The sequence below is a fragment of the Carettochelys insculpta genome, chromosome 27 (genome assembly GCF_033958435.1).
Source record: "Carettochelys insculpta isolate YL-2023 chromosome 27, ASM3395843v1, whole genome shotgun sequence".
Lineage (NCBI taxonomy): Eukaryota > Metazoa > Chordata > Testudines > Carettochelyidae > Carettochelys > Carettochelys insculpta.
The window spans coordinates 5,268,878-5,296,635 of record NC_134163.1 but is presented as its reverse complement, the minus strand read 5'-3'; the positions used below and the strand labels follow the sequence as shown (position 1 = coordinate 5,296,635).

At 49.5% G+C, this 27,758-nt stretch overlaps 1 protein-coding gene across 1 annotated transcript; it reads left to right on the top strand.

Annotated features, from left to right (window-relative positions):
- The first annotated feature begins 2,060 nt into the window (after window positions 1-2,060).
- Window positions 2,061-26,216, top strand: MEX3D (mex-3 RNA binding family member D). Its single transcript, XM_074978105.1, has 2 exons — window positions 2,061-2,880; window positions 23,971-26,216. Exons 1-2 carry the CDS (start codon window positions 2,076-2,078, stop codon window positions 25,236-25,238), a joined length of 2,073 nt encoding a protein of 690 aa, XP_074834206.1. The 5' UTR covers window positions 2,061-2,075; the 3' UTR covers window positions 25,239-26,216.
- Window positions 26,217-27,758: the final 1,542 nt, after the last annotated feature.

The following is a 27,758-nucleotide window of genomic DNA, read 5'->3' as shown; positions in this document are numbered from 1 at the left end:
TAAGCTAGCTGGAAACTGCTAAGTTCCCTGGCAGTCTTCTTTTCTCAAGGTTAAATGTGCCCAATTTTTAAACCTTTTTCTCCAAGTAGCCGTGTTAGTCTGTTTCTTCACAAAAACAAACAAGCAGTCATGTAGCTCTTTAAAGCTTTCATGGAGCGGACCCAGTTCTTCAGATGTGGAAATAGTGCTGAAAGTGAACAGGCTCAATGAATATGTAACAGGGAGAGAGAGGGGAAAAAAAAGTGAAATAAAAACTGATGAAGAGGGTCTGTCCCCTGAAAGATCATCACCAAATAAATCATTTTGTTAGTCTTTAAAGTGCTACATTTCTGCTGTTTTGTTTTGTTGGAGTACAGACTAACACGGCTGCCTCTCTTACTGTGAAATAAAAACTGTCAGTCTGTTTTATATATTCATCAAGCCAGTTCACTTTCAGCACTACTTCCAGTTCTGAAGAAGTGGGTCTTCCCCACGAAAGCCCATCACCTAATACGTTATTTTATTAGTCTTTAAAGTGCAACATGACTGCTTTTTTGTTTTCCTCTGAGGTAGGTTTTCTAAACCTTTTATCATTTTTGTTCCTCCTGTTTAGATTCTCACCAAGTGCTCCAGCTGAGGCCTTCTGGGTGCTAAGTACAGAAGTTATCTGCTGTGTCTTTCACACATCTGTAGACATTCTATGGTGGTAGTGTATTTTGCAACTCCATCATACTGTTAACTCTCAAATTATGATCTCCAGATTACAAAACCCAAAAGCAGTTATTCTCCATTTTGTAGCTGTGCCTTTGATTTTTTTGTTCTAAGTGTAGTACTTTGCATTTGTCTGTACTGAATTTCACCTTGTTAACAGCAGCTTAGTTCTCTACTTTGTCAAGGGTGGTTTTGAATTCTAATTCTATCCTCCAAAGTGCTAGCAACCGCTCCAAGCCAGGTGTCATCTGCAAATGTTGGAAGCATACTCTGCTGCCTTAGACAAGCTGTTAATGAAAATACTGAATGGGACAGACTCCTGTGGAATCCACCCCAGTTTAAAAGTGAACTACTTTATACTTACTCTTCAAGTAGGATCTTTCAACCTTGTGTGTACCTACCTTAAAGTATTGTCATCTAAGTCACATTGCCTTAGTTTCCTTAGCATATGTGACTATCAAAAGCTACACGAAATGATATATCAGGACTCCATCTTCCCCCTAGCCACAAGGGCAGCCATCCTGTAGAAGAAGAAATAAGGTTATTTGTTCCTGCCAAATCCTCTTTGACTATTCTTTATAACCGTATTATCAAAGGCGGTGTTTCTTAAACTATGTTCTGTGGAACTTTTTTTGATAGCATGCACTGATGGTCTATATTTTCTGTTATTAAAACCAGATACAATATTCTTCATTACTATGACACCTGATTAAATTACTCCATTTTGGTTTTGGTCTATAGGTTGCTGGTTTGTTTTTCTGGGAGGGGGATTTAACAATTTTTGTTAAGAAAATGGTCACAGGTGTTCCACATAAAAATATTGTGTGATGTTCCTTGGTCTCAAAAAGTTAAAGAAATGCTGATCTAAGGGCTTTCAAAGGGAATGATTGGAATTTGTGTCAGTCTCTTTCCTGCTGTTAATCTAGGCTGACCGTTCTATCCTTCCCCTGGTGCGCTTTGTGCCCATTGTTAAAGACAGGTATTGTATTTGTCCTTCACCTGTCTTCTGAATCCTAGACCTGGCAGGGACCTCGGGAGGTCATGGAGTCCTCCCCACACTCCCCTGAATGCTTAAATAATATTTCCCACATTGCTTCAGCAACTTCCCTAAGCACCCCCCCACCCCCCGCTGGTCTTTCACCCGTTCCTCCCCCTTGGTCACGTTCCCCGGGGGATCGACCCGTTCCAGCTGGAAGCAAAAGGCTGCAGCCCGCTCACCCCGGCTCCGGGGCGCCGCCGGGCGGCTTCCCTCGCTCTTTCTCCTGCCGCCGGGGCGGAGCCGCCTGTTGTGTCCCGGTCCCGCGGGAAGGGAGGCGCTGCGCCTGGCCCGCCGCTCTCGGGCTCGGCGGGTCCCGCTGGTTGGCTGGCGAGCCCGGCCCGGCCACATGGGCCAGAAGTGCGGGCCGCGCATGCGCCCGCCCGGCCCGGCCCGGCCCGGCCCCATTGTTGGGCTGGGGCTGACGTGCGGGGCCCGCGGGGAGGTGGGGGGCGCTGCTCGCGGCCGCCCCGTCCCGTCCCGTCCCCCTGCTGCCGCTGGATGCAGGCGGCCGGCGGGCGAGCACACAAAGGCGGCGGCGGCGGCGGCGGCGGGGGGGAGGAGGAGGCGAGGCTCGAGGCGCCGGCGCTGCCGAGGGGACCGGGCGCTGCGCTCCGGCATGCCCGGCTCCATCTACCAGCCGGGCAGCGGGGAGTGTGCGCGCTGCCCCGCTCCCTGCCTGGGGCTGCGGAGTCCCCCGCCGCCGCCCAGCCGCCCCGCCGCCGGGCAGCCGGGGCCGGAGCCGCCGCCGCAGCCAGAGCAGGAAGACGCAGCCGCAGCGCTGAGGTTCGCCCTGGACCAGCTCTCCATCTTGGGCTTGGAGGAGGCGGCGGCGGCCGAGGAGCGGGCGCTGGGCGAAGGCGGCGCGGAGGAGGCGGAGGGGGACGGAGGGCTGAGTGAGCTGGACCCCGGCTCGGGGGTGGGGCTGCTGGGGGGGCTGCCCGTGGTGGATCCAGAGGTGAGCCCCCCCGCCTGCAGCGCCGCCTCCCCGCCAGATGTGTTCGGCAACTTTCACCCCCACCTGGGCCAGCCCCACCACGACGCCCTGGCCGAGCAGATGAGCATCATTGGCAGCAGGAAGAAGAGCGTGAACATGACTGAGTGTGTCCCTGTCCCCAGCTCTGAACATGTAGCCGAGATTGTGGGGAGACAAGGTAAACTTCAGCGGCCTTCTTTCCCTTTTGTTTTACACCCTGGCTGCCTCCCCCGCGCCGGGCACCCCCTTAGTCCCTCCGATCCGGGCCAGGTTTGGGGTCTTCGGGAACATTCCCTCTAAAATGGAGGAAGGAGGAGATGCAAGTCCCCGGGGGTCTGCAGAAGATATGTGACACTTAAAACATTCCCTCTGTACCAACTGAGAAACTCCAAGACACCTGAGACAGATAATTAGCGTCGGAATAACGTGATCTAGGAACATTGGTAGCTTTGGGGAGAAATTGAGACCCCGGTAGTTTATAATCTCCTGGGCCCCTGCTCTGTACCAGGATCTAGTTAGAAAGGTGTTGGCCCGTCTTTTGGGCAGGCGTGACATGTACTGAAGTATGTGTTTTTTGGTTTGGGATTTTTCCCCCCAGTCATCTGTGTGGGGGTAGTAACCAAAAATCCAGCAATCAGAAAGTATGAGATGCACTGGCCCATCCCAGTTTCTATCTGGGTCAGTTTTTGTCTTTTGTTTCTTTGTGCTGAGGAGTGCCAGGTGGAAACTTGCTAGAAATATAACCCTCTCTAACTCTGTATAGAGGGACACTTTTAATCGTGTTTCGTGAACAAGCCCTCTCCCTGTGTGCCATTTTAAAATGACTCCACATTTCTCAACGTTTTGCTTTGTAGTTCACTTGTCTAAACTATCCAAGCCTGGTACCCGGTGTGTCTGTTACATAGATACACATGGACAAAGTTTTCATGTTTACTGGACATCTCAAATCTGTGGAAATAGATTGTAAAATACAAATGACCACAAAATAATGGCAATATTTTCATTTGTTTGGTTGATTGATGTATACACACACGTTCTTTAGGTAATTATTACTATCAGAGACTTACTTGATCTCAGTTGGAGTCTTCATTTCATCTACTAGTTTAAAATATGTTAAACGCTTGAGATATGAAGTAGCTATGGAGGGGGTAGGGATCCTTGGCTGCAAAAAATCTGTCACAAAAGGACACAAGGGCACGCCTCATTGCTTGAGAGACCGTGTGGGCCGGCTGGGGTTTTGTTTCTTTAAAATAAAAATATCCTTTAGTCTTTCAAGTTGCTTTTTAAAGAAACCCCCAAATGAAATAAGATGGGTATTTTTAGTATCAAAAATCCTTGTGTTGATGTGAATCTTGCCAGTTTGCAAGCTGACCTCCAGCCTTCCTGGCTTGGAGGGGCAGCCTTTCCTTCCTAGCTGTCTGCCTTCAACTCTGACTGTTGCCTGTTTTTGTAGGTATCGGGTGCTTGGTGATCATTTCCTTTTAATGGATAGCCTTTGGGAGGCCTGGGGGCATTTTTCATGGGTGGAAGTGGGATAGTGTGGCAGCCCCATTGTTCTCTTTGTTAGCTAGAGCCATGCTGTGATTAGCATGATGACATCATACTCTCTGCTTCCCATTGGCCAGCTCCCAGAGCTCCAACCCACGTCCAGGCACAGAGGATCCCAATTTATACCAACTGCTCATGCTCAGACTCAACTTTCCGTGGTTCCCTTTCTGTTCCTGGAGGCAGCGAAAAGTGGGCGTGATTGCTGTAAGGATGATACCTGGTTAACTGACTCCTGGGTCAGAGGATAGCAGGATATTGTGGCTTCTTGGCCAAGGCTACAGGAAGTATCAACTTAATCACTGACCTAGCCTCTCCTAACGGTTAGATTCAGTTATCTAATAGCTCTTTTCTGTTTCTTAACTATTAGGATCCCAAAGTAGAGTTGCATCCTCTTTCAGCAGCTCAGATATGCTGTCTGCTTGGGTGACTTAACTATAGAAAAGTCCCAATCCTGAGTCTCAACAACCCTTATTAAGTAAAACTTGCGTCTCCTTCAGCTGTGTGCTCCTAGTCATCCAGGCTGTGCTTGGTGTTGAGAGCAGCCTGGATCTTTGTCAAACGGGTGTTTTATGCTAATAAACTGCAAGGGCATTAATGAGCAATGTGGTTTTTTTTATAAGTGGCATGGGGTGGGTGCAGGGGTTGGAACAGCACGTGCAGAGGCTGAAATGGGATCGAAACTTGGGCTCCTAACAGAACATAGTTGCTTCCATGACTCCCTCACCTCAGGGTAAATCTCAGGGTAAATATTTAAACACTTTTTAAATGTTATATTTCCTCTTTCGGTGTTCCCTGTCTCTCTCCCCTCCCCTCCCCGGCATCTTCTGGCTCTTCCAGGGAATTTGAGCCTTGTTCAGTTCCGCTACGTGACTCCTTTGTTGGCATAAAGAGGTGGTAGGGCTGGCAGAGCCAGTCCTTGAGGGATTTCCCCTGCACAAAGATGCCAGGGCTGTCACACTGGTGCTGCCATGTCTCTGTGCCAGCCCATTGAGGGGCATGTTAGGGACACTTCCAGGGCAGAGGGGAGGTAACTGGGGCATCTTTGTGCCCTGCTTATTTTCAACCATCTGAAAAGCCCCTGAGACACCTGGTGCAAGTTAGGACTGTTTGGAAGCATCTCCCAACTAGATCTGATCCAGCCCTAGAATAGGAAATGCACAAAGGGGACTTTGCTTCCTCTGGTCTTGCATCAAGTTCACAGGTGGCCTGAAGTTCTTGGCTCTGTGCAGAGCTGTCTTGTACCTTGCCCCATGGATGTAACTTTCTACTGTTCTCCCAGCCCTTTTGGGGGAGGACAAGGCGTGCTCCTGTGGTTTTGTGGCCCCTGTGTAAGTATCTCTGAGCCTTTTTTAGCTCCACCAGAGGGATGAGCTGTGTGGTTCTTAAATGACTCTGGCTTCTGTGCTGAACTACAGTGACCTGGGGTTCTTTTATGTTTGCTGCAAAGTCATTGCGAAACACAAGCACTACATCAAATCGAGTACCTAAATCCCTTGGTCACCACGCAGTCATGAATATGCTTCTCTGTTAAGGTTAAGGCTACGTCAGTAGGCTGTCCCAGCAGATGAGCTTTCTCTTACTTGGTAATCCTGCTTAACTGGGGTGAAAGTAGCAAAGATCCATTGCCAGTGTTCTTTAGTGCATGTATCAGAGGGGTAGCCGTGTTAGTCTGTATCTGCAAGAATGACGAGAAGTCCTGTGGCACCTTATAGATTAACAGATCTATTGGAGCATAAGCTTTCGTGGGCAAAGATCCAATTCATCAGATGCATCGTCTTTGCCCACAAAAGCTTATGCTCCAATAGATCTGTTAGTCTGTAAGGTGCAGCAGGATTTCTCATTGTTCCTTTAGCGTAAGGATTCTGCACCTTTTTCTTTGGCAAATCCCTCCCCGTCTTCCCTCTTGCCCCGCTATAAAAACTGCACAGCCCAACTCTGCCACAACAATTGATTTTTTGCAGATAAAACCCAGGATCAGTGTTAGGGGTAGCAGGAAAGGCAGTTTCCAGGCCCTATGTCATAATGTCCACCCACAAAAATAAGTGGCTTTAGCTTCAGCCTCATGGGGGAGTTCTGAGCACTTGCAAGTGTAATGCTGGCCCTACATGATGGCCCACTGGAACCTGCCGATCGTCCCCCCTGTCTTATCTGACCTGTTTTTTCCTCTCTTCATACAGACTACTGATAATGGGCCTTTTCTACCCTGACTTGTCAGCTCTGGCCCTCACTTTTACTGGGACCCCACTCTTTAAATACTCCTCTGAAACCAGCCTCCCACTCATGCATCTGATGAAGCGGGTCTTTGCCCACGAAAGCTTGTGCTCCAAAATATCTGTTAGTCTATAAGGTGCCACAGGACTTGTTGTTCTCACGGTCCCTTAGGGTGCCCTGAATCCCAGATGAGAACCTTTGCTTTAGTGCCTAGTCTGGGCTAAATTATTATAGGCAACTGATGTCTTGGTGGAGCTGGGAGAAACCCCAGCTCTTTGCCTCAGTTTCCTTGTCCGTAAAATGGGGAACTCTTTGGCCCATAGTCACACAGTAAGTAATGGACAAGAACTGTTGTTTTCAGACTCCCCAGTTTGGGAAGCTAGGGTTGTTATATTTGAACATTCAAAAAAGAGGACACCCCTGAGAGGGAGCGTATCTGTATCAATATCTACCAACTCACGTTGTATCAGTGTCTTATAGTGTATATGTAGTGCATTACTACAAGGTGGGTTGGTAGATACTGAAACACTTCTCTTTGAACGTTCAAATATGGTAACCCTAGATGAGTGGACCACCACAGAATGTGGCCTTCATGCAGCTTATTGCACCATCCCCATTTTACAGATGAAGAAACTAAAACTAAGACATTACCTGACTTTTATAGGACCTGAAGAGAGTCTTTCAGAGCCTGAATTAAGAAGTGCTATGGCTACAGTATGTTCCTTCTGCGATCTAGTGGTGTGTGTCATGAGGGTACTGTCCCCTTGGTACCTGAATCAGTTCTAATGAGGAAAAAGTGTGAGGTGTCCTGTGGGGAGTGCTTTTTTCTCTGGAATACTTCCAACGAGTGCACCATTGGCCTCTGGAGGTGTCAAGAGCAGTGGAAGGGACACAGGCAAAAGCAGCCATCGGGCATTGAAGCCCCATCACACACTCACTGTGCGGTGCAGAATCAGTCAGTGTGTGCATGCGGGGAACAATCAGAATTGAAGTGCCTCAGCAGAGCGGGGGGCAGGGGAAATCCCAGGGAGAGACTAGCACTGAGTGGGGAGCTGCATGTCTGGACTGAGGTGCATTGGAAGGGCTTTTCCCACCAGCTTTTGGAGCAAGTGCTGTGCCTTCCCATATGTGTGAAGAGCACCTAGCACTTTGGGGAGTAACTGGAATGAAAAGGCCACTCCTAGGTTGCACGGTTTTTAGTTGTGGTTGCACCAATCTGAAGTATTCCAAGTCCCTTAAAGGGATTATTACTTGGTGCTGTCAGTGACCCAGAGGGGCTGGGCTGTATTGGGGACAGCATTGCATCTCCTCTGTCACCTCCGACTGGTTCTCCTCACCTGAGCTTACCAAAACCAATGAGTCATTCAGCAAATGAGACCAAGCAACCCCCACCCCAGAGCACTATTTGGCTTCTGGGAAGTGGGGGGCACTGTTCAGGCCCCTCCTCTAGCCTAGTGGGATGGACCACCCATCCCAGAGCAAAAGGCTACCATAGGTCCCTTCCCCTCTTCGTCTGTGTCATTATTGCTTTGAGTGGCCCACCTGGTACCAAAAGGCAGCTCAGCCGAGAGGGTTTATGCGGTCGACCCTTTGTATGAAGCTCTGCTCTGAGTGCATTAACTGCGGTAATACAGACTTCTTTCGAACCTGCCAGAACGTAGCAGTACTACAGAAATGCTGCGGGCGGGGATGTGGGTACTAGAGCAGAGGGGTTGGTGGAGATTACTGTGGTGGACTGGTGCCCATGCTGCTAGCACTATGTGAGGTGGCTTTGCTGGTGCCCCACCCTTCTCAGAGGCTCTGACCCACGGTCTTGATCTCCCCTATCTCCAGCTAGGTGCTGGGTTGCTATTGATTGGTGCAAGGAAAGGATTCCCAGATTCTGTTAGCTCTGGCATGATGTGATCTTGGGTGACTCACTTCCTCTCTCAGGACTCAGTTTCGCCATATGGGGACCGTTCTTATCTCCCCAGGAACTGGTGAAGAGTTGATGTTTGCACAGCTCCTTGGAGAAGAGGTATCAGAAAAGGGGGTCTGGCCTCGCACCAGGAGTCCAGTTGTTCCAACACTGAGAACATACTGTAAGGCCACGAGTCCCAACTTCTGCTTTGACAGGAGTGAGGTTATGTTGCTCTCTCCTAGACCCACAAATGATTTGCCTTTTGGTTCATCTCCTTTTTGAGTCCTAACTGAGCTCTTCCTTTTGCCTTTGCCCTCTTTGGGTCAGATAAAAGTTGTGGTTTATCAGACTCCTTTATGTTGTTCTGAAATTCCCTTCCCAAATGTGTCTTGCCCTTGAGCTGGGCTCAGGGTCAGAACTTCCTGTGCTGTTAGAGAGTGGTCTGCTCACTGCATTATGTGGGTGCAAATCTCAGCTCTCATGCTGAGGGTGTGTCTGCCCTGCAATCCTGCCCTCGTCCCATAGTAACACATCTCAGAGCCTGCGCCAACTGGCTTGGGCTCATGCTACAGGACTAAAAATAGCAGTCTAGATGCTCCTGCTAGGGCTGGATATGCTTTCAGCAAAGAGAAGCCTGTGGCTGACCCTGCCGGCAGATTTGTTCATTACTATGTAGACTTCCTGGCTTGGGCTGGAACCCAAGCACTGGGACCCTTCCGCTTTGCAGGGTCCTTGATGCCTGGCATCTGTGCAGCAGTAAAACAGCTGCTCGGCATGAGCCTGAGTCAGCCAGCAGGGGCCAGCTGCTATGTAGCATACCCTGGCCTAGTTTGCAGCGTAGACACACCCTGACTTTCTCCTCTGTGGCCTTAAGCAAGTGGCTTAGTCTCCCTGCCTCATCTTGGAAAGCACAGTGGTACTGTGCATGCCGGTCTTCCAGCATGGCGTAAGGATGATTTCCTTACTGTTTGCAGAGCACATTGGAGCTGAAGAATGCAATAGAAGTGCTAAGTGTGGTCATTCTCCTCCTCTCCAGCTAGCCCTGGTACCTGTTGTGCTAGCCTTGCTCTGTTCTACGAGCAATTGCAAGCTCTGTAATGCTGGTGGTGGTGTGAGACCTGGATTAGGGGAAGTAGGTCGGACGTATGCAGCCAGTGAACTGGAGAAATGTTAACTCAGCCTCTTTCACCCAAGAGAGCCATGGGCCCAACTCGTTGGGTTGTGCTGGCCAATTCCTAGGCCAGGGTGTGTTTAGAGGATCTGAAAGGGCTGTCCCAGCTGCTAGTGCTCCAGTGTTTGGCAGGTAAACCCTGTCCTTTTGGGATAGCAGTGCTGTAGGTGGGTTGTGTTTTGTCTCGAGTAGGGGGTCAGCAACTCCCGGCACAGGTGCCAGGAATGGCATGCGAGCCGATTTTCATCGGCACATCAGGTGGGAGCTCAGCCCCACCCCACCTCCCCATGCACCTGGGAGCTTGCTCAAAGCCAGGCTGGCTGTGGATTAGCAAAAGACCAGCTAATGCTACCAATCACCACCTACAGAGCAATGCTCTGCATCTTAATGTATTTATTAAGGAAGATGATGTAAGTAGGACTATTAGTGATTTTTAGAAGTATCACTGGCACTCAGGCTGTACATAGAGGTCAAACTGTCCAATTTCGGCCCTCTGCCTCAGAAAGGTTGCTGACCCCTGGACTAGAGGTAACTGCAGCTTTGATGCGTACCAGTCCCTGCCTGATGGGCTACTGGGGAGTCAGCTGGCTTCATGTGGAGTCTTGTGGGACAGGAGCTCAAGTGACTAGAGCGATGAGAGAGTGGAGAGGGGCTTGGCCAGACCAAAGGCAGGAACAGGGAGACCCAGCTGTAAATGAACCCAGGAGCAGTATCACAAGCCAAGGCAGAAGGGATGGGGCTGAACCGATATCCCCTCCCTCCAGTCTAGCTAGCTTCCTAGGGAGAGAGCAAAAGGTCGGATGGGGATGGCATGCTTCCTCTGCCCCGTAACCCAGCTCTGGCTTGCGTTTGGAGGGGCTTGTGTGTGCTGCCAGTGACGACAGAGCTCAGGAAGGCTGAAGCCAAATCGTTCTTGCCTGTGGCCGTGTATGACAGCCGGGGGGGCGGAGGGGAGTGGAACTGAATTATTGATAAGCTGTGCAGTGTGACTAACAGTCAGTTACTTTCCTCCAGCTTTCTCCTCGAGCCCAATCCTGAGCCAAGAGCAATAAACTCAGTGTATGAGCACAGACACTATGGTTACAGAGCAAAGGCCACAATGCTTGGGAGCAGTCCTGCAGCCATGGCCACGCAAGCTGACTAGAAATGATGGGGAGGTGATATTTCCTACCTTTGTGGTGCTTTGAAGTGAGAGACTTTTAATTCCCCCTCCAGCTGTGTTCCCTATATTTTTTCCATCCATGGGTGGAATAAATTTTGTTACATGCACCAAGACATGTGCAGATGTGCACCACCAGTAGAAACACATGCAGCCTGCTGTGGGTGCTCTGCTGATCAGCTAGGTGGCATGTGAATCTCTCCTGGGCAGAAACATCACAATAACAATTCACAGGAACTAGATGGCATTCATCCAAGAGTGCTGAAAGAAATCAAATGTGAAATTGCAGAACTATGAACTGTGGTTTGTAACCTATCCTTCAAATCTTCTTCTGTACCTAATGACTGGAAGAAAGCTAATTTGACACCAATATTTAACAAGGGCTCTAGAGGTGATCCTGGCAATTACAGGCTAGTAAGTCCAACTTCGTTACCAGGTAAATTGATTGAAACTCTAACAAAGAACGGAGCTGTCAGACACACAGGTGAACGTAATGTTAGGGAAGAGTCAACATGGGTTTTTTAAAGGTAAATCCTGCTTTAGTAATTTGCTGGAGTGCTTTGAGAGGATCAATAATCGTGGACAAGGTCCCACACCAAAGGTTCTTAAGTAAAGTAAGTTGTTGTGGATAGAAAGCTGGCTAGAAGGTCGGGCCCAGCGGGTAGTGATCAACGGCTCGATGTTGGGATGGCGGTCGGTTTCTAGTGAAGTGCCCCAAGGTTCAGTTCTGGGTCCTGTTCTGTTCAACGTATTTATCAATGACCTGGATGAGGGCTTGGATTGCACCCTCAGCAAGTTTGCTGATGACACTAAGCTGGGGGGGAGGAGGTAGATACGCTGGAGGGTAGGGATAGGGTCCAGACTGACTTAGACAAATTGGAAGACTGGGCTGCAAGAAATCTGATGAGGTTCAATAAGGACAAGTGCAGAGTCCTGCACTTGGGCTAGAAGAATCCCAAGCATTGTTAGAGGCTGGGGTCCGACTGGCTCAGAAGTAGTTCTGCAGAAAAGGACCTGGGAGTTGTAGTGGATGAGAAGCTGGACATGAGTCAACAGTGTGCCATTGTAGCCAAGAAGACTAATGGCATATTAGGTTGCATCAAGAGGAGCGTTGCCAGTAGATCCAGAGAAGTGATTAATCCTCTTTATTCGGCTTTGGTGAGGCCACATCTGGAGGACTGTGTCCAGTTCTGGGCCCCCAATTATAGGAAGGATGTGGACACACTGGAGATGGCCCACCAAAGAGCGACCAAAATAATTAGAGGGATGGAGCATATGACCTATGAAGAAAGGTTGAAGGAACTGGGACTGTTTAGTCTGCAGAAGAGAAGACTGTGGAGGGACTTGATAACAGCCTTCAACTTATTGAAGGGAGGTTTGCAAAGAGTCTGGAGAGAGGCTGTTCACAGTGGTCATGGATGGCAGAACATGGAACAATGGTCTCAAGTTGCGGTTGGGAAGGTCCAGGTTGAACATTAAGAAAAACTTTTCACTAGGAGGGTGGTGAAGCATTGGAATGGTCTACCCAGGGAAGTAGTGGAGTCTCCATCCCTGGAGGTGTTTGTCTCGCCTCGATAAAGCCCTGGCGAGGCTGATCTGATGGGTTTGGTCCTGCCTGGGGCAGGAGGCTGGACTTGATGGCTTTTTTAGGTCTCTTCCAGCTGTATTGTTCTATGTGTAACACCGACAGACCTGGGTTGCCGGCCCCAGCAATAGAACCTGCGAGCAGAGGGTCTGAAGCGCTGTACTCTACCACATGACCTAAAGGCCAGCTGGCTCTCAGCTGAGGCTGTTGAGCAGAGACTTCACTCACCCCAGATGAGGTCTCAGTGCCTCTGGGTAGTACATATGATTCTATGGTTGTGTGATAAGAGGGTAGGTTCTCTCATGGACTGATAACTGGTTAAAAGACAGGAAACAAAGTAGGAAAAAATGGTTAGGTTTCAGCATGGAGAGAGGTGTCACTTGAGGGCCCGTACATGGATGAATCCTATTCAACTGGTTTATAAATGATCTAGAGAAAGCGGTAAAGAGTGAGGTGGCAAAATTTGCTGCTGATACTAAACTGCTGAAGATAGTTAAGAACAAAGCAGATTGTGAAGAGCTTCAAAAGGATCTCACACAACTAGGTGATTGGGCAACACAAGGGCAAATGAATGTTAATGTTGATAAATACAATGTAATGCACAGTAGAAAAATAATCCCACCTATACATACAAAATGATGGACTGATTTAGCTATAACCACTGGAGAGCAATCTGTGATTCATTGGGGAGAGTTCTCTGAAAGCATCCACTCAATGTGCTGCACCAGTCAAAAGACAAACAAAATGTTAGGAATCGAAAAAGGGAGAGAGGAGAAGACAGAGAATATCGTATTGCCTCTGTATAAATTCGTGGTACACCTACATCTGGAATACTGCATACAGATGTGGTTGCCTCATCTCAAAAAAAATAACATTAATATTGGAAAAGTTCAGAAAAGGATAACAAATGACGAGGGATTTGGAGCAGGTGTCCTATGAAGAGAGCTTAAAAAGACTGGGACTTTTCAGCTAGAAAAGAGGAGACTAAAGGGAGGGCTACACAGCAAAGTTTTTTGGAAATAACGATCCTAGTGTCTCCACAACACAACGGCTATTTAGAAATAATTGCAAAATAGCCATTGGCTTATTTCAAAGTTGGTAAACCTCATTCTACAAGGAATAGAGCCTATTTCAAAATAAGCCATAATGCGTCCAATGGCTCCATTTTGAAATGGGCTCTGTGTGTAGGCGGTGAGTTTTGAAATAGCTACGTGCTGTAGAAGGTTGCTGTGTAGACATACCCCAAGGGGGGATGTGATAGAGATCTGCAAAATCATGACTGATAAGGAGAAAGTGAATAAGGAAGAGTTACTCACTTGTTGTTTTTTTCCCTACACCCTGCACTGTCAACTTGGGGAACTCCTGGCTAGAGGACGTTGCGAATACCAGGATTTGATCAGGGTTCACAGAAGAATTAGGTACATTCATGGAAGTTGGGTCCATCAGTGGCTAGTAGCCAGGATGGGTAAGAATGGGGTCCTTGGCCGCTGTTTGTCAGAGGCTGGAAATGGCTGACAGGAGAGGGATCACTTTGATTACCTGTTCTGTTCACTCCCTCTGGGGCATCAGGCACTGGCCACTGTTGGCAGACAGGACGCAGGGCTGGATGGACCTTTGGTCTGATCCAGTGTGGCCATTCTTACGTTCTTTTTTAAGAAGACACTGAAGTGAAATGTAACCACCAGAGACAAGAAACCTGTCAGTGTGGTCGTCAGACCAAGGGGGAATGAAGAGAGGCGTTACAAAGGGGAACGCCTGTGAACGTGTCCCTGGAGGCTGAGTGGGATTTGCTTTTCTCTCTCAATAGACCCGTCTATGTAACTGTGTTGTTTGATTTGTAACAAAGTTTGTGTCCTCCCCCTGCCCCATGGCTGCCCCTTCAGAGAAGCACAGCTTTGTTCCAGGTTAATACTGTGTAGCAACATGGTACCTCTTACTGAGTTCCTTGACACAGGGGATGTCTTTTGTTCTGTTTGTGCAGTGTCTCGTGCAGTAGGAGACCTACCAATATAAATAGTAAATACTGACTGTGGTGACGCTACCCCCTTGGGAATGTTACTGGCTTGTAACTGACTCCTCCCCAGTGGGCACAGCCTCCTCCCCAGTGCTTTCCCCAGGAGTACAACTCTCCTGCCAGATGGGGGTTCCTGCCCGTTCGCATCTCTGCCTGCCCTACCCTAGTGCTTTCTAGCCTTCTGCTGCCCTATTCGGTTCCTGGGGAGCAAAGATTCCATCCGGATACGGCTGCCGTTCCAGGTGCCTGGAGCAGTGGGAGCTGCAGTCCATGGCTATTTTTGTGCCAGGTCAGGAGTCCAGAACATGCTGCTATCTGGGGCTGTTCTCTGGAACCGTGCCTTGCACCATTTCCCTGTGCACATTGCCCAGTGCTAGTCTCAGTACCTGTGGGGGAGGGTGGCTGGTTTCTGGCAGTTACTGAAATCCACAGGTGCACAGGGTTGGATGCTTTTTAGGCCTTGCAAGTTGTAAATTAAAAGCCACTCATCTCTATGCCCAGGTCACCCATTCCTCTGCTCATCAGGTGTCTTAGCAGCTGCCTCTCTGCAAGGTGGGTGCTCCCTCTCAAATGCTTCTCTGGCCCTTTACTAATGGCCTGATTCAGCACAGCACCACTGCACGTTCTTAACCCCCACTGGAATCTAAGGGGCTGGCTCACAGACTGTATACAGTTCAGAGTGTGGTTTGTTTTACCAGTGTTGTTCTACTGTGTGGCTGCAGTTCTACGAGTAGAAAGGTGTCTAGTAATGATGGGGCTAATTTCTCTTCCTGTACATGAATGGATGATACTGATTCCCTTATAACTGTGTCCCCAGTAAGGGGCTATGCCATGCTAACTGCACCAATCTACTTAGAGCGGTACAGTAGAGACGTCCTAGTTGCACCATACCCGTGCTCTTCTGCTGCGGTGCTCCTAATCAGCTGCTGCTGTTACAGGGAATTTGGTCTGACCAAAGGCAGCTAGTTATTTCTGATGTATAAAATAGCTCCAGAACAGACGGACAATCTGTAATTGTAACAGTGCAACATATGTTTATTATTATCACTACAGTATATCATGAGTATACATGCTGTACATTAAGCACATGCTGTCTTCTGCATTTGTAGCTGCTAACACATTGTGTCCATAAAGTGGTAAAGTTGAGTTAACATTATAAATATGTCCAGTCTTATTTTTATGTTTTGAGAGCAAACATCAGCCATGACATCAAACAGAGCTGCTTCACTCTTGTAAACGTTTTTTTTATGCTTGCTGTTAACTATAATGCTTGTATGCATGCGGTCACCCTGGATAAGGGTATTTGTAAAGTAAATAAATAATAATGCAATACCCTGAATGAAAGAATTGTTCCACATCAGAATGCATTCTGTGTATGCAGTGTCTACTTGTACATTACTTTCAAATGGATACACTCATTTCAGATGAAAGAACTCTCTTTCTCTCTCTCAATTTGCTCAGCTTCTTAGTCACAATTCTGATATGACGATGGAATTTGATGTCCCAGACACCTGTAGACCTTGTCACAAAGCGTACCTAGCTGCTAAAAGTGCCAACATTTGTTCAAAACCTTCACCAGCTCCATTTGTTGGAGGTGGAACTTCATCAAAAGCATCCTCACTCTGTTAGTTATCCTTTTGACTGTGATATATTCCATCAACACCAGCTCATTATTCTGGCTTTGCAGCAGCTCAGTAATTCCCCATCAGGTCGCTTTCTGAATGTGAGCAAATCCTCAGCCACAGCAGCTACTAAGTCGTCTTTTTCCACCCCCATGTTGACTGACAGTGAAACATCATTCAAGGGCTCATCAGGATCTACAACATCCTCATCTTACACACCTTCCGTTGGCTCAACAAATTTGCCTTTCCTGAAACTGTTGGAAATTGTTGTCAGCTTTACATCTTGCCAGGCCTCAGCACCAGGATGAACCATTGAGTCGAAGAAGGGAACATGAAGGACCAATCCATATGGCTCCAGTACAACAGTAACCAGGATCTGGACCATCCTGATTTGCTCCGCTGTTTGCAGCATTGGTTCCAAGGTGCATGACAAGAAAATAGCAATGCTGACACCATCACCCGGTCTCTAGTGGCATCATGCTCATCTCCTGTTGCAGAGGTCCAAGGTTTACTCCTAGGTATGCCTGGGAGTCTTGACTTCTCTAACAGGGAGGGAGTCCTGTGGTCTAGGCATTGGCTTGGGACTGAGGAGTCCTGGAGTAGCTGCTCTTCCACACATGCTGTGACTTGGGCAAGTCATTTGTCCCTCTAAATCTTAGCGTGTTGTCTGTAATGGGGTGGGGAGTGATAATGGCAAGCTTGCATACAGATTATCTTAATGGTCCCTTCTGGCCTCAGATGAATGTGTGGGGCTCAGCTCTTCAGCGGATGAGGCTGTAACCCTCTGACCCCAACAGCACTAAGGGCATTGCCCTGGGGATAGGATGCCTCCCGCATGCAGCAGTGCTATCTAGCCAAAGAAGGGTGTTTCCTAGTCACTCTTAAGGGGTTAACTTGAACCGGGGATTTACCTTGGTGGCAATGGAAGCTCAGGTACGTTGTCCCAGATCAGAGAGTGGGTTTTGCTATCAGTCTCAGAATGAAACCTCCCATCGCACCTTCTGATGTAGCCCTGGGAGCAGAGCGTGGTTTTATTTTGGAGCAGTTGTGTAAAACTCTCCCCTCCATTTGCTCCCAGGGGAGCCCAGCAATAGCACCTGTTTCCTTTGCTTCCAGTGATAAGCACCCCATTGATGCAATGTGTATGCTGGAGACTAGCGTAAGAAATCAAGTCCAACCCCCTGCTCAAACAGGACCAACCCCAACTAAATGATCCCCACCAGAAACTAGCGAAAATGGTGCGGGTGTTAAAGAAAGAAAGGAAGCGGTACGGACAGATTATGAACATCGATAAAACAAAAATAATGGAGATAAGGCAATAGGAAGGAAGATCAGTGTGAATGGTATTGAACTAGAAAATGCAGAGAGGTTCACATATCTGGGGAGCAACAAGACGTATGATCTAGACTGTAAGAAGGAAATAGCAACTAGACTAGCAAAAGCAAGAACAAGTTTGAAGGCGATGGAACAAAGCTGAGCGTCTTGAAAACGTACGTATTCAGCAGCATGTTGCATGGATGTGAGACATGGGTGATCACGAAAGATTTGAAAAGAAGAATATTGACATTTGAAAGGAGTTGTTATAGAAAGATTCTGAGAATAGGATGGATGCAGAAGGTCACCAATGAGGAATTATATAGAAAGATACAGCTGAAAGAGAACTTGCTGCAGCAGGTTGTAAAATGGAAGCTACAACTATTTGAGCATATTTGCAGAATAAACGATGAATGAAAAATCAAGACCCTGGTATGTGGCATAATGGATGGTTCGAATAGGAGGCAGACCCCACAGAGAATGGAGAGATTGGTGCAGAGCTAGTCTGCAGAAACTAAGCCACTCCGCACTGGACAGGGAAAGATGGAAGGAAATAGTGAGAGAGGCATCAGACACCAATGGGCACTGAGCCCACAGTTATTGATGATGATGATGATGATGATGAAGATGATGCCAGGGCATTGCCCAGCCAGGCCTTAAAAATCCCTAAGGATGAAGATTCCACCACCTCCCTGGGTAACTCATTCCCGTGCTTGAGCACCCTCCTGAGGAAACAGTTTTCATTTATGTCCAACCTAGACCTCCCCAAATCCCTCCTCACTCTAATGTTCTTTGGCTTACCTAAGTCCAGTTCCCTCAGCCTCTCCTCATGGGTCATGTTCCCCCTCCCCCAGCCCTAATCACTTTCATTGCCCTCTGCTAGCTTCTCTCCAGTTAGCCCCCATCTTTTCTGTAACTGGGGACCCAAAACTGGGTGTGAGGAATGGCACCGTTCCTGGGTCACAACAATAGGCAGCGCATCCCCCACAGCCATGAGTGCGCTACTGGGAGCGTGGCCAGCACTGTGCAAACATAGTGGCCCTCTTGCCCCAGCCGCTGCCACTTTGGAGCTGATAATTCCTTGCTGAGCTTTTCAGAAGCTCCTGTGTAGGTTTTTAATGCTCCCACGACCCACAAGAGTTGTTTTTAAGGGAAATGTTTCAATCCCAGGTGTGAGGGTCATCTCCATAGGAGCATGAGCCAGACTCGGAGCCCCACCATGTATCCATTAGCGTCAGCTTTAAGCTCAGCTAGAGTGTGAGCATGCGTCTTTCTTCCCTGCGGTTGCTTACACCTGTACAAAGCCAATGTAAACCGCTGCCTGATCCCCACAGCAGTCTTTTACACACACTGTGCAGGTGTAAGCCCTTGCCCGAAGTGCCCCGTTGCAAAGAACCACCCTCACAGCTCCTAGGAGAGGGATGTCCAGCGAGCACATTGTATAAAGAACATTGTCCGCCTTAGGGAGAGGTTCTGATCTCAGCTGCTGGAGGAACTATTTTGGTTCAGATTTATCCTGGTGTAGACTCCCTGGTGTAACAGCTGAGATGCAGCTCCCTTTTCTCATTTCAGATCAGCTCTGTATTAATGGGGGCAGAGAGACCACTAATAGTTTTGGGGTTGAAAAATTCTTATTGAAATTCCTGGCCTGAAGCTCTGTGCGCCCTTTGAACTCTGCACACTCCTGCTTCTAGGGGGTTACATCCCAGACCTTGAAGCAGTCACTTTTCCAGTGAGTGTAGACGTTCTCTCAGTGAGATGGCTGCATTGAAGTGAAGCTGTTGTACAGATGCACCCAGCCATCTGCACATGGTAGGTTCTTTTCCATGTCAATACACAGCATCATAGCTGTCTTGCAGCAGTGCTGAGAACTCATTGCTAGGAGCAAAGCAAAGACCATGTGGGGTATAATTCTTTCATGTGGTTGCTCAGAAATGTAGAAGGCCCCCTGCTCTCATTCCGGCCTTTGTGCCAGGTCCCCCAACCTGTTGGATTGCAAGGGATTGAGGGGTTTACTGTACACTGTGAGATTAGGGTGAACTTGTTACTTGAGTGTGCTGGGGATGTGAGTCTTTCTCTAAGACCAGGAGTAACAAAAGCCCAAAGACACTCAGACTTGGGTCCATGCTCTGCCAGCCATGCCTCTTGAAGGCTGTGTGATTGAGTGGTCCCAGAGTGGGACTGGGAGTCTGGCAGCCTGGTTTCTGATCTTGACTCTGCTACTAATTGCCGGTGTGACTTTGGGCAGCATCTCTTAACCGGTCTGCTCGTTCCTTTCCCCATTGATAAACTCAGGCGAATATCTCCTAAGATGGCAACAGCTTTGAGATCTTCAGGTTAAAGGCATTTGTAGGCCTACTGGCCCACCTGCCCCTCCACACCCAGAGTGTGACTGTCATCTTCCAGAGGGGGGCCTGGAGCCAGAAGGAGCTGGCTGCAGGAGAGACAACATCTCGGAGACACAACCAGGACCCTCTTGAACATAATAAACCTTGCCACACTGACCCACCCAGCAGGTGACGTGGTCTCTAGCCAGCTAAATTGGAACCCAAAAAGCCCCAGTGACAAAGGAAACAAAGCCTACGTCATGGGTGTTCATCATCCTGGGCCCTCTGACCATGGGGCAGTGTTGTATCATTCTTACAGTGCCACCTGAAGGCCACCAGACTAGGGACTGCTCAGCATTAGAAAAGAAATTCGACCTGATATGAGACTTGCATAGCTGAAGCCGACCTACCTTAGGTTGAATTTCTGGTGGAATCCCGCTGCAGGAGGTCGACTGGAGAAAAGCTCTTGACTTTGATTTAGTGCATTCCTACTAGGTGTGCTAACTCGAACCCTGGAAGATTGACTCCAACAGTCTCGATGTGCCCCGGAGTGTAGCTGTGCCCAGAGAGCCCAGCAGCTGGGAAGTGGGGAATAGGCTGCATCTTCCAGGTTGAGCCCAGAAGCGCAGCCCTTTGGCCATTCTGGCTAATCACAGACAGCATGCGAGGTCCCCTCCAAACGGCGGTAACTGGGCCCCTGTACAATAAATCTTCACTCCTTTTAGCAGGGAGGACCCATTGGCTTGTCCTCCCGACTGAGCAGCTTCCATAAGTAAAATCCAGTAGCATCTATTAGGCAGGTTTTCTTTTGCCTCTCCTCCACATTCCCCCTCCAAAATCATTCCCATCCGGCCACATCAGTGTCAGCCCCCTGGTGCACCACGCAGCTGACGTACCAGCCCTCCGAACACTAGAGGAGGGGGATGGGAGGAGCCCAGCAAAGCAGCAATTCACAAGCTGTCAGCTGCGTTGAATCTGGAACTTGTGCTGAAACCCGCCGCGACTCTGCAATCCGGTTGGCAGCTGCTCTGGGTTCTGCTCAGTAGCCATAGCCCCAGGCCAGCCGTGGACTGGAGCTTAGGCCCCCAAGGGACTTTGGGGCTCGTGCCTCCAAATGTGCATAATGCCAACCCAAGAGCTGAACTCTTTGCAGTGAACAAGTTTTTGTCTGTTTCACTCGCTGTCATTACAGCACTGAGAAGGACAGTCTGGGCATTGCTAGCTGGCACTTAGCAAGAGCCAGAGAATCCCAAGGTCTGTCTGCATCGAGCAGCCTCCACACACAGTCTGTCCGGGCTGGTGATAGGACCTGCTGTGAGGGCAGGGGACTGGGCTTGAGGACATCTCAGGGTCCCTGCCAGGTCTATGGTGAGGGAGGAAAAATCCCCTTTTCCACCCTGTGCAGTACAATTCAGTCTTTTTCTAAACATTACAAGTCTCTGGGTGCTTTGGTACAGTCAGATCTTAGCCCACAATCCTTTGTGTGGCATCGGCATCTGCCTGTGTAGTGGCTGCCCCGTGGCATCCCATTGAGTCCTGGGGCCTCCATGCAGGAGGAATGATCTGACCCTCTCCTCCTGATCAAGGAGGTCCAGGAGCCTGGCACACATCTTTCCTTACGCATTCTGGATAGCTTAGGACGTTTCCCAGCTGTGCTTAGTATCATGTGCCTTGTCTACATGGAAAAACTAGCCCTATATAAACTCTCCTGATGATTTATTTCTCCTGATTCAAAGCTGTAATGTAGGAGTGTTAGACTGACCCCTGCTTGTGGCTGGTGCATCTGCTGAACCACAGTTGTTCCAACACCAAGATAAGCCCTGCTGTGTGCTGGCTCAGGCCTGCATTATGTCAGTGTAACAGCATCCGTGTGGGTAGGAGGAAGCTGCTTCTCTGTCCGATACCCAGCTGTGCCAGAGGCGCATTACCCCAAGCTGCTCGCCGTAGTCTCCAAGCGCTTTCCAGGTGTGCATTAAGCACCCTGACTGTACACCGCACCCATCCTTCCTCTCCCCAGGAGGAGACACGTGCAGGATGGAAACTTGTGCTGGTTGCTCAGCAGGTTGGTGGCAGACCCAGGTCTCCTGAGTCCTAGGCCGACATCCTGTCCCCTAGAGCAGCCATGCTCATTCTTTCCAGGCCGCTTTGTCCCTGTGGCTACGTCTACACTAGCACCTTCTTTTTGAAAGGGGCATGGTAATGAGGGAGGTCGGAAGATGCTGATGAGGCGTTTCCATGAATATGCAGCACCTCATTAACATAATGGTGGCTGTTGCAATTCAAAAGTGCCGTTTTTGAATTGCACGCTGCCCGTGTCAGCAGGGACCTTTCGAAAGGACCCCCCCAGTCCTTGAAACCCCCTTCTTACTGAAACCAAATACAAATAAGGGGCTTTTGAAGACTGGGGGGTCCTTTCGAAAGACCCCTGTCTATGCAGGCAGTGCATGATTTGAAAGCGGCACGTTCGAATCACCGCAGCTGCCATTATGCTAATGATGCACTGCATATTCATGGCAGCACCTCATTAGCATCTTCCACCCTTGTTCATTACCATGCCCCTTTCAAAAAGAAAAGGGGCTAGTGCAGACTTAGCCTTTGAGTTTGATTTGTCTTGTGTGCCCCTCCCCATCTTCACCTCCCTGAAGAATCAGATCGAAAACCGCAGGTGTGTCACAGGGCACTGGGGCTGGCAATGGCAGAAGGACTCTATTCTATCCCAGAATTACCAAATAAATCCAGCTCAGTGCTCTACAGAGCAGTACAGACGAGCCGCTGCGTAAGGAACGTCGGTCTGTGCTGACTTCCCTAGTGCTTTCCATGTGGCCTGTAGTAAAATGAGCCAATGTCTGGGTGAGGTGATGTACCCCTGGCAGCCCTTTGCATACCCCATGCCAGAGCTGCACCTTTAGGCCCTGAGATCTGCCCCAATTAACGTGGGCTCCCCTCCAGGACTCAGTAGAGGCATGTTGCCTGGCTTCCACGGCAGAAACGGGTGACATAGTTAGATGGAAAGCAAAGGAAGAAGGGAAGAGAGTCTCCCGGTGTGTGTGTCCAGACACTGTGGCTGGAGACTAGCAGTGATGCACGTCATCATAAGGCAGCTGAGGAAAGAAAGGTGGCAGAGTTCCCACTTGTTCGTCCCACCCTGAGCCGAATGAATTTTTTAGTGCACCTTTGTGAAGGTGACGTGTGACATGAAGGTGACATGCAACAGATCACCTGCATATTGGTGTGTGCAACAAAACTCGTGTGGCGGGGCTGGGCCAAGACAGTCCTGAGTGTGGGAGGGGGCTTAGGGCTGGGGCAGCAAGTTGGGGTGCAGGAGTGTGAGGGCTGGGGGTGTGGGCCCTAGGGTGGGGCTGGGGTTGAGGACCTCAGAGCAAGGACAGGAGGTTGTGGTGAATGGGCTTTGGTTGATGAGGGGTTTGGAGTGTAGAGTGCTCAGGGTTGGGTGGAGAGTCAGGAAGGGGCAGGGAATTGGGGCTGGGGCTTACCGGGCAGCTCCCCGCTGGGGACAACGAGGAAGGGCCCCTTTTCCTCTTCTACACAGGCAAAAGCTCCATGCTGGAGCTGATGGGGAGGGGGCCCCCCTTGCAAGCCCTGGCAGGTCCAGCGCTTGTAGAGAGGTCCCTCCCTGCTGCAGCCATGACCCGTGTGTGGGGCTGAATAGGAAGCTGTGCAGCTGCGGGGAGCTGAGGTGGCCAGGTTCCTCTCCTGCCGAGCCTGCCTGGTCTCTGTTTAGACACACACGCTTGCCCTGTCTGTTAGTCACAGAAGCATTCTCCAGCTGGTGTCGCTGCAGCGCTCCTCGTGGCAGGCTGCTTCAGCTCAGTGCTGGCTGCCCCATTAAAGGTGCATCAGGAACTGAAAACACAAGTGGTCACTTCTCTGCACCTTCGCAAACCTGCCTCTGAGACAAAAGTGACTCCAGGGTGTTTCCTGCCAATTCATCTCCAAGGGGGAATGCCACCGCCTTAGGCTGCTGTGATTCCTAATTGAGGCAGGCCTGTCTGTCTCTGTCCCTTTCATCCCCCCATCCCTTCACCATGTGCCCACCTCTGGCCCCTTGAACCCCTTGATAAGGAGCTGTGTGGGGCGGGGCGGGGTGGGGCAGGGCGCATCTATGTCATGTTTGTACAATTGAGCCCTTGCCAGGTCCTGCTTTGGCAGATGTGATGACGAGAGGGCAGGAGGCCTGTGTGGTTCATGCTAGCTCCTCCCACTCCATAGACCTCCAGTGTCACTTCCGGCCTGTCAAACATTTCCTTGCTCTAGTTGTGAATTTGGTGCAAATTGTTGCATCCTCTCAGGTCTGCTGGCTTCCCAGCCTCCTTGCAACAGGGGCAGCTGGGTGCATTTGATTCCCAGCTTATACCTGGGACTTACCATGTTGCTTTTCTGCCTCCCTGTGTTCCAGGCTGTAAAATCAAAGCCCTGCGTGCTAAAACCAACACCTACATCAAGACGCCAGTCAGAGGGGAGGAACCCATCTTCATCGTGACCGGGAGGAAAGAGGATGTGGAAATGGCCAAAAGGGAGATCCTCTCAGCGGCTGAACACTTCTCCATGATTCGAGCAACACGTAACAAGGTCAACGGCCTGCCAGGAACCATGCAGGGTCCCCCCAACCTCCCTGGGCAGACCACCATCCAAGTAAGAGTCCCCTACCGCGTGGTGGGCCTGGTGGTGGGACCCAAGGGGGCCACCATCAAAAGGATCCAGCAGCAGACACACACATACATTGTCACACCCAGCCGAGACAAAGAACCCGTCTTTGAGGTGACGGGGATGCCCGAGAATGTGGACCGGGCCCGTGAGGAGATTGAAGCCCACATCACCATGAGGACAGGCTCCTTCATCGACGTGAACACTGACAATGACTTCCACTCCAACGGCACTGACGTCTGCCTCGACCTGCTGGGCAGCACAGCCAGCTTGTGGGCCAAAGCCCCCCACCCCACACGCCGACCCTCTGCTGGCCTTCGCAACGACAGCCTGAGCTCCCTGGGCAGCACCTCCACCGAGTCCTACTACAGCAGCCGGGTGGCTGATGCCAGTCCCACCAGCCCCTATGGCTCCGGCAGCAGCTTCAGCTTCAGCGAGCCTCCGACAGCACCACTGGGCTCCGAAGACGACTTTGGCTTTGATTTTCTGGCCCTGGACCTCACCACGCCCACCACCATCTGGTCTCCCTTGGAGCGCCCCAACCCCCTGCAGGCCTTCAGCAGCTGCTCATCCATCAGCAGCTCCCAGAGACGCAACAGCAGCTTCAGCAGCACAGCCACGCCCCGGCATTCCCCAACCCTCCCGGAGAGCGGCGTCACCCAAGAGCACCCCCTCGCCCGCCGCATCCAGAGCGACCCTGTCAGCACCTTGTCCTGGCTGCCCACCCAGGGCTCCCTCTCCTCCTTCTCCCACAGCACGGGCTACTCGTCCTCCTCCTCCCTGCCGGGCAGCATCTCCGGTGCTTCCGGCTCTCCCACCGATTCCAGCAGCTCTGATGGGCACCGCAAGAGCTCCCGGGAGTGCATGGTGTGTTTCGAAAGTGAGGTCATCGCCGCCCTGGTGCCCTGCGGCCACAACCTCTTCTGCATGGAGTGCGCCATCCGCATCTGCGGCAAAGCCGAGCCGGAGTGCCCTGCCTGCCACACTCCAGCCACGCAAGCCATCCACATCTTCTCCTAGTCGTCTGGCCCACGGCAGATGAGCTTGTCTGCTACCCCTCCCCCGCCCCTCCCTACAACACAGCTTTTTAAGAACTTTTAATGGTTTAAATCAACCTTTTTATTTAAGGGTTGGGCTTGGGGCTGTGTGGGGGAGGGGGAAAGACTTTCTTGCTGGGAAGGAAGATCATGGGGGGGCGGTGGGGAGAAAAAGGGACAAGTGGGATAATGACAGGAGAGAAGGGGTGAAATTACCGAGGGGAGGAAAAAAAATCAAATGTTTACAGAATAGCTTTAACTCTGAACCCAGGTGTGGAGGCTGGGGATGAGAAAGAGCAGCTGTTCTTCACCAGTTCTTTCCAAATAACAGTATTCAGTTTGCAAAGTTAAATAAACTGAAAGAAAAGGTCCGGTTGCACTTTTTATTTTAGGACACACAAGGGTTGTCTTTATTTTTTTTAAAAGCATTTTATTATTATTAATTTTTTGTTTTTTTTGTATGTAGTTATTTTTGGACAGTTCTTGACGGTTCTATAAATATATCTATCTATCTATCTATCTATATATATTTTTTTTTGGTAACACAATGTTTGTCTTCTATTTTGCCAATGTGAAAACTGCCCAGAATGCATTGAGAAGGACAGGCAAGTTGGTGGGGCTGTGGGGAAGATGGCATGCGTGATGGTCGGGCGCAGTTCAGCACGTCATGTCACAAACAAAAGATGATTTCAATTGCCTCTTTGGTTTTCTTTTTAGTTTTATTTTTTTATTTTTTACCTCTTATGTATATGTAGGGAATTTATAGGAAAATATGTACTTTATTGAATAAATTTTAAGAACTAAAATATATTTTATTTTAAAAAGAAAATAACGGACCTTTAACCTTACGTGGCTAAAGTACTGATTATATATTTGCTGAGCTGACTTGACGGTTATGAAATTGTATCAAGAGTTTTATTTTTTGACTTCAAAGCCTTCTTAATAAAGACTTTTTACTATATATGAATGTACGCTGTCTCTCTGGTGTGCTGTTCTCTGCAAGGTCTCACTATTAACTAATACAGGTTGAACCTCTCGTCCGGCACTCTTGGGACCCGACTGGAGCTGGGTGAGAGAGTTTGCCGGACCACAGAAGATCAGTATTGTCCAGCATATTGCCAACATTTCCACTGCTTACTGGGCTTTTAAAAGACATTGAGGGGTAAATTACAGCTAAATAATGGCACAGAACACTGAGCGCCAGGCCTGGTGGCTGGAAACAAACTTTATAGGACCACAGGAAGTTGGCCACACCCATGAGAAGTGGTCATCTGACTAACTAACATCAGTCTGGATTACAGATGTTGCTGGACAAGAGAGTTCCAGACTAGAGAGTTTCACCCTGTACATTCCTTTGGCACTGCAGAGACACATGGCCCCGGTCTTGGTGCTACCTAATCATGACCATTCTCTCTGCACAAGGAGTTTGTTCAAAGACCAGCAGCTCCATTTCTGGCTTTCCAAACCCATTCCAACAGCACCTGTGTGTTGATTTTTTTTTTTTTTTAAACAGCAGAAATATAGCACTTTACAGACTAACAAAATGATTTATTCAGTGATGAGCTTTTGTGGGACAGACCCACTTCATCAGATCATTTCTGATGCTTTGTTTGTTGGAGTGCAGACTAACATGGCTGCCTCTCTGTGTGTTGATTGTTTTCTTTGCCAAATCCCAGTTTTGACAAATGATGCACCAACTACTGAACGTCGCTTCTGCAGTTAGAAGGGCTTATTCTGTGCTCCCTACCTTAAAATGCTAGGTCATGGTGAACAGCTGCTGTACATTGTCCCAGACATGGCTGCATTTCAGCAGTGGGGATGGGACTTGTATGGATGTATGCGCCCCGCTTCCCCGGGTAGTTAGCACTTGCCCTTAGCATGCGGGAACGTTGTAACTGAAACAAAATCACAGTATGTCTTCACTAACCCAATGCCATCCTGGCTCTGCTTTGGGGCACTTCCTTTTCTCCCAGTGTTTAACTGCCAGGCTAGCTGTGTCATCCTTCATTTGTACACCAAGCGTGCTGGCAGCTTGTCCCCTTGGCGGAGAAAATAGTCTCCCAATACACCAAGAATTCTTTGAGCTTGGTCGTAAAGTGGACTCCCCCACTACGTGTTCCTGTTGAGTGTGAGATTCTTGTCAGCTTTGCCATTTTGGTTGGCTGGTGGCCCCCTACTCAAATAGACTCACATTGTAAGGCAGGTGGTACTCCATCGTCAGCTAGGCAGCTAAGTGTCTTACACCCTTGACCTGAAGAGAACCTGCTTCTCACCACCTGGTAACCTGCCTTCAATTGTATGAGAACAGCCTAGATCCAACACTCCTAAAACATCAAGGTATGTCTTACATTGAGTAGGTTCATGCCTGCAGCCCTGGCGGGAGAGCCCTCTCAAGCCACCCTTGGCTGCACTGTTGAGTAGCTGTCTGACCCAGGGGATGCCTGTAAGCCTCTCTCCCCACAGTGTGCTCTTGGCCCATTGACATCCCAGGATGTTGAGGATG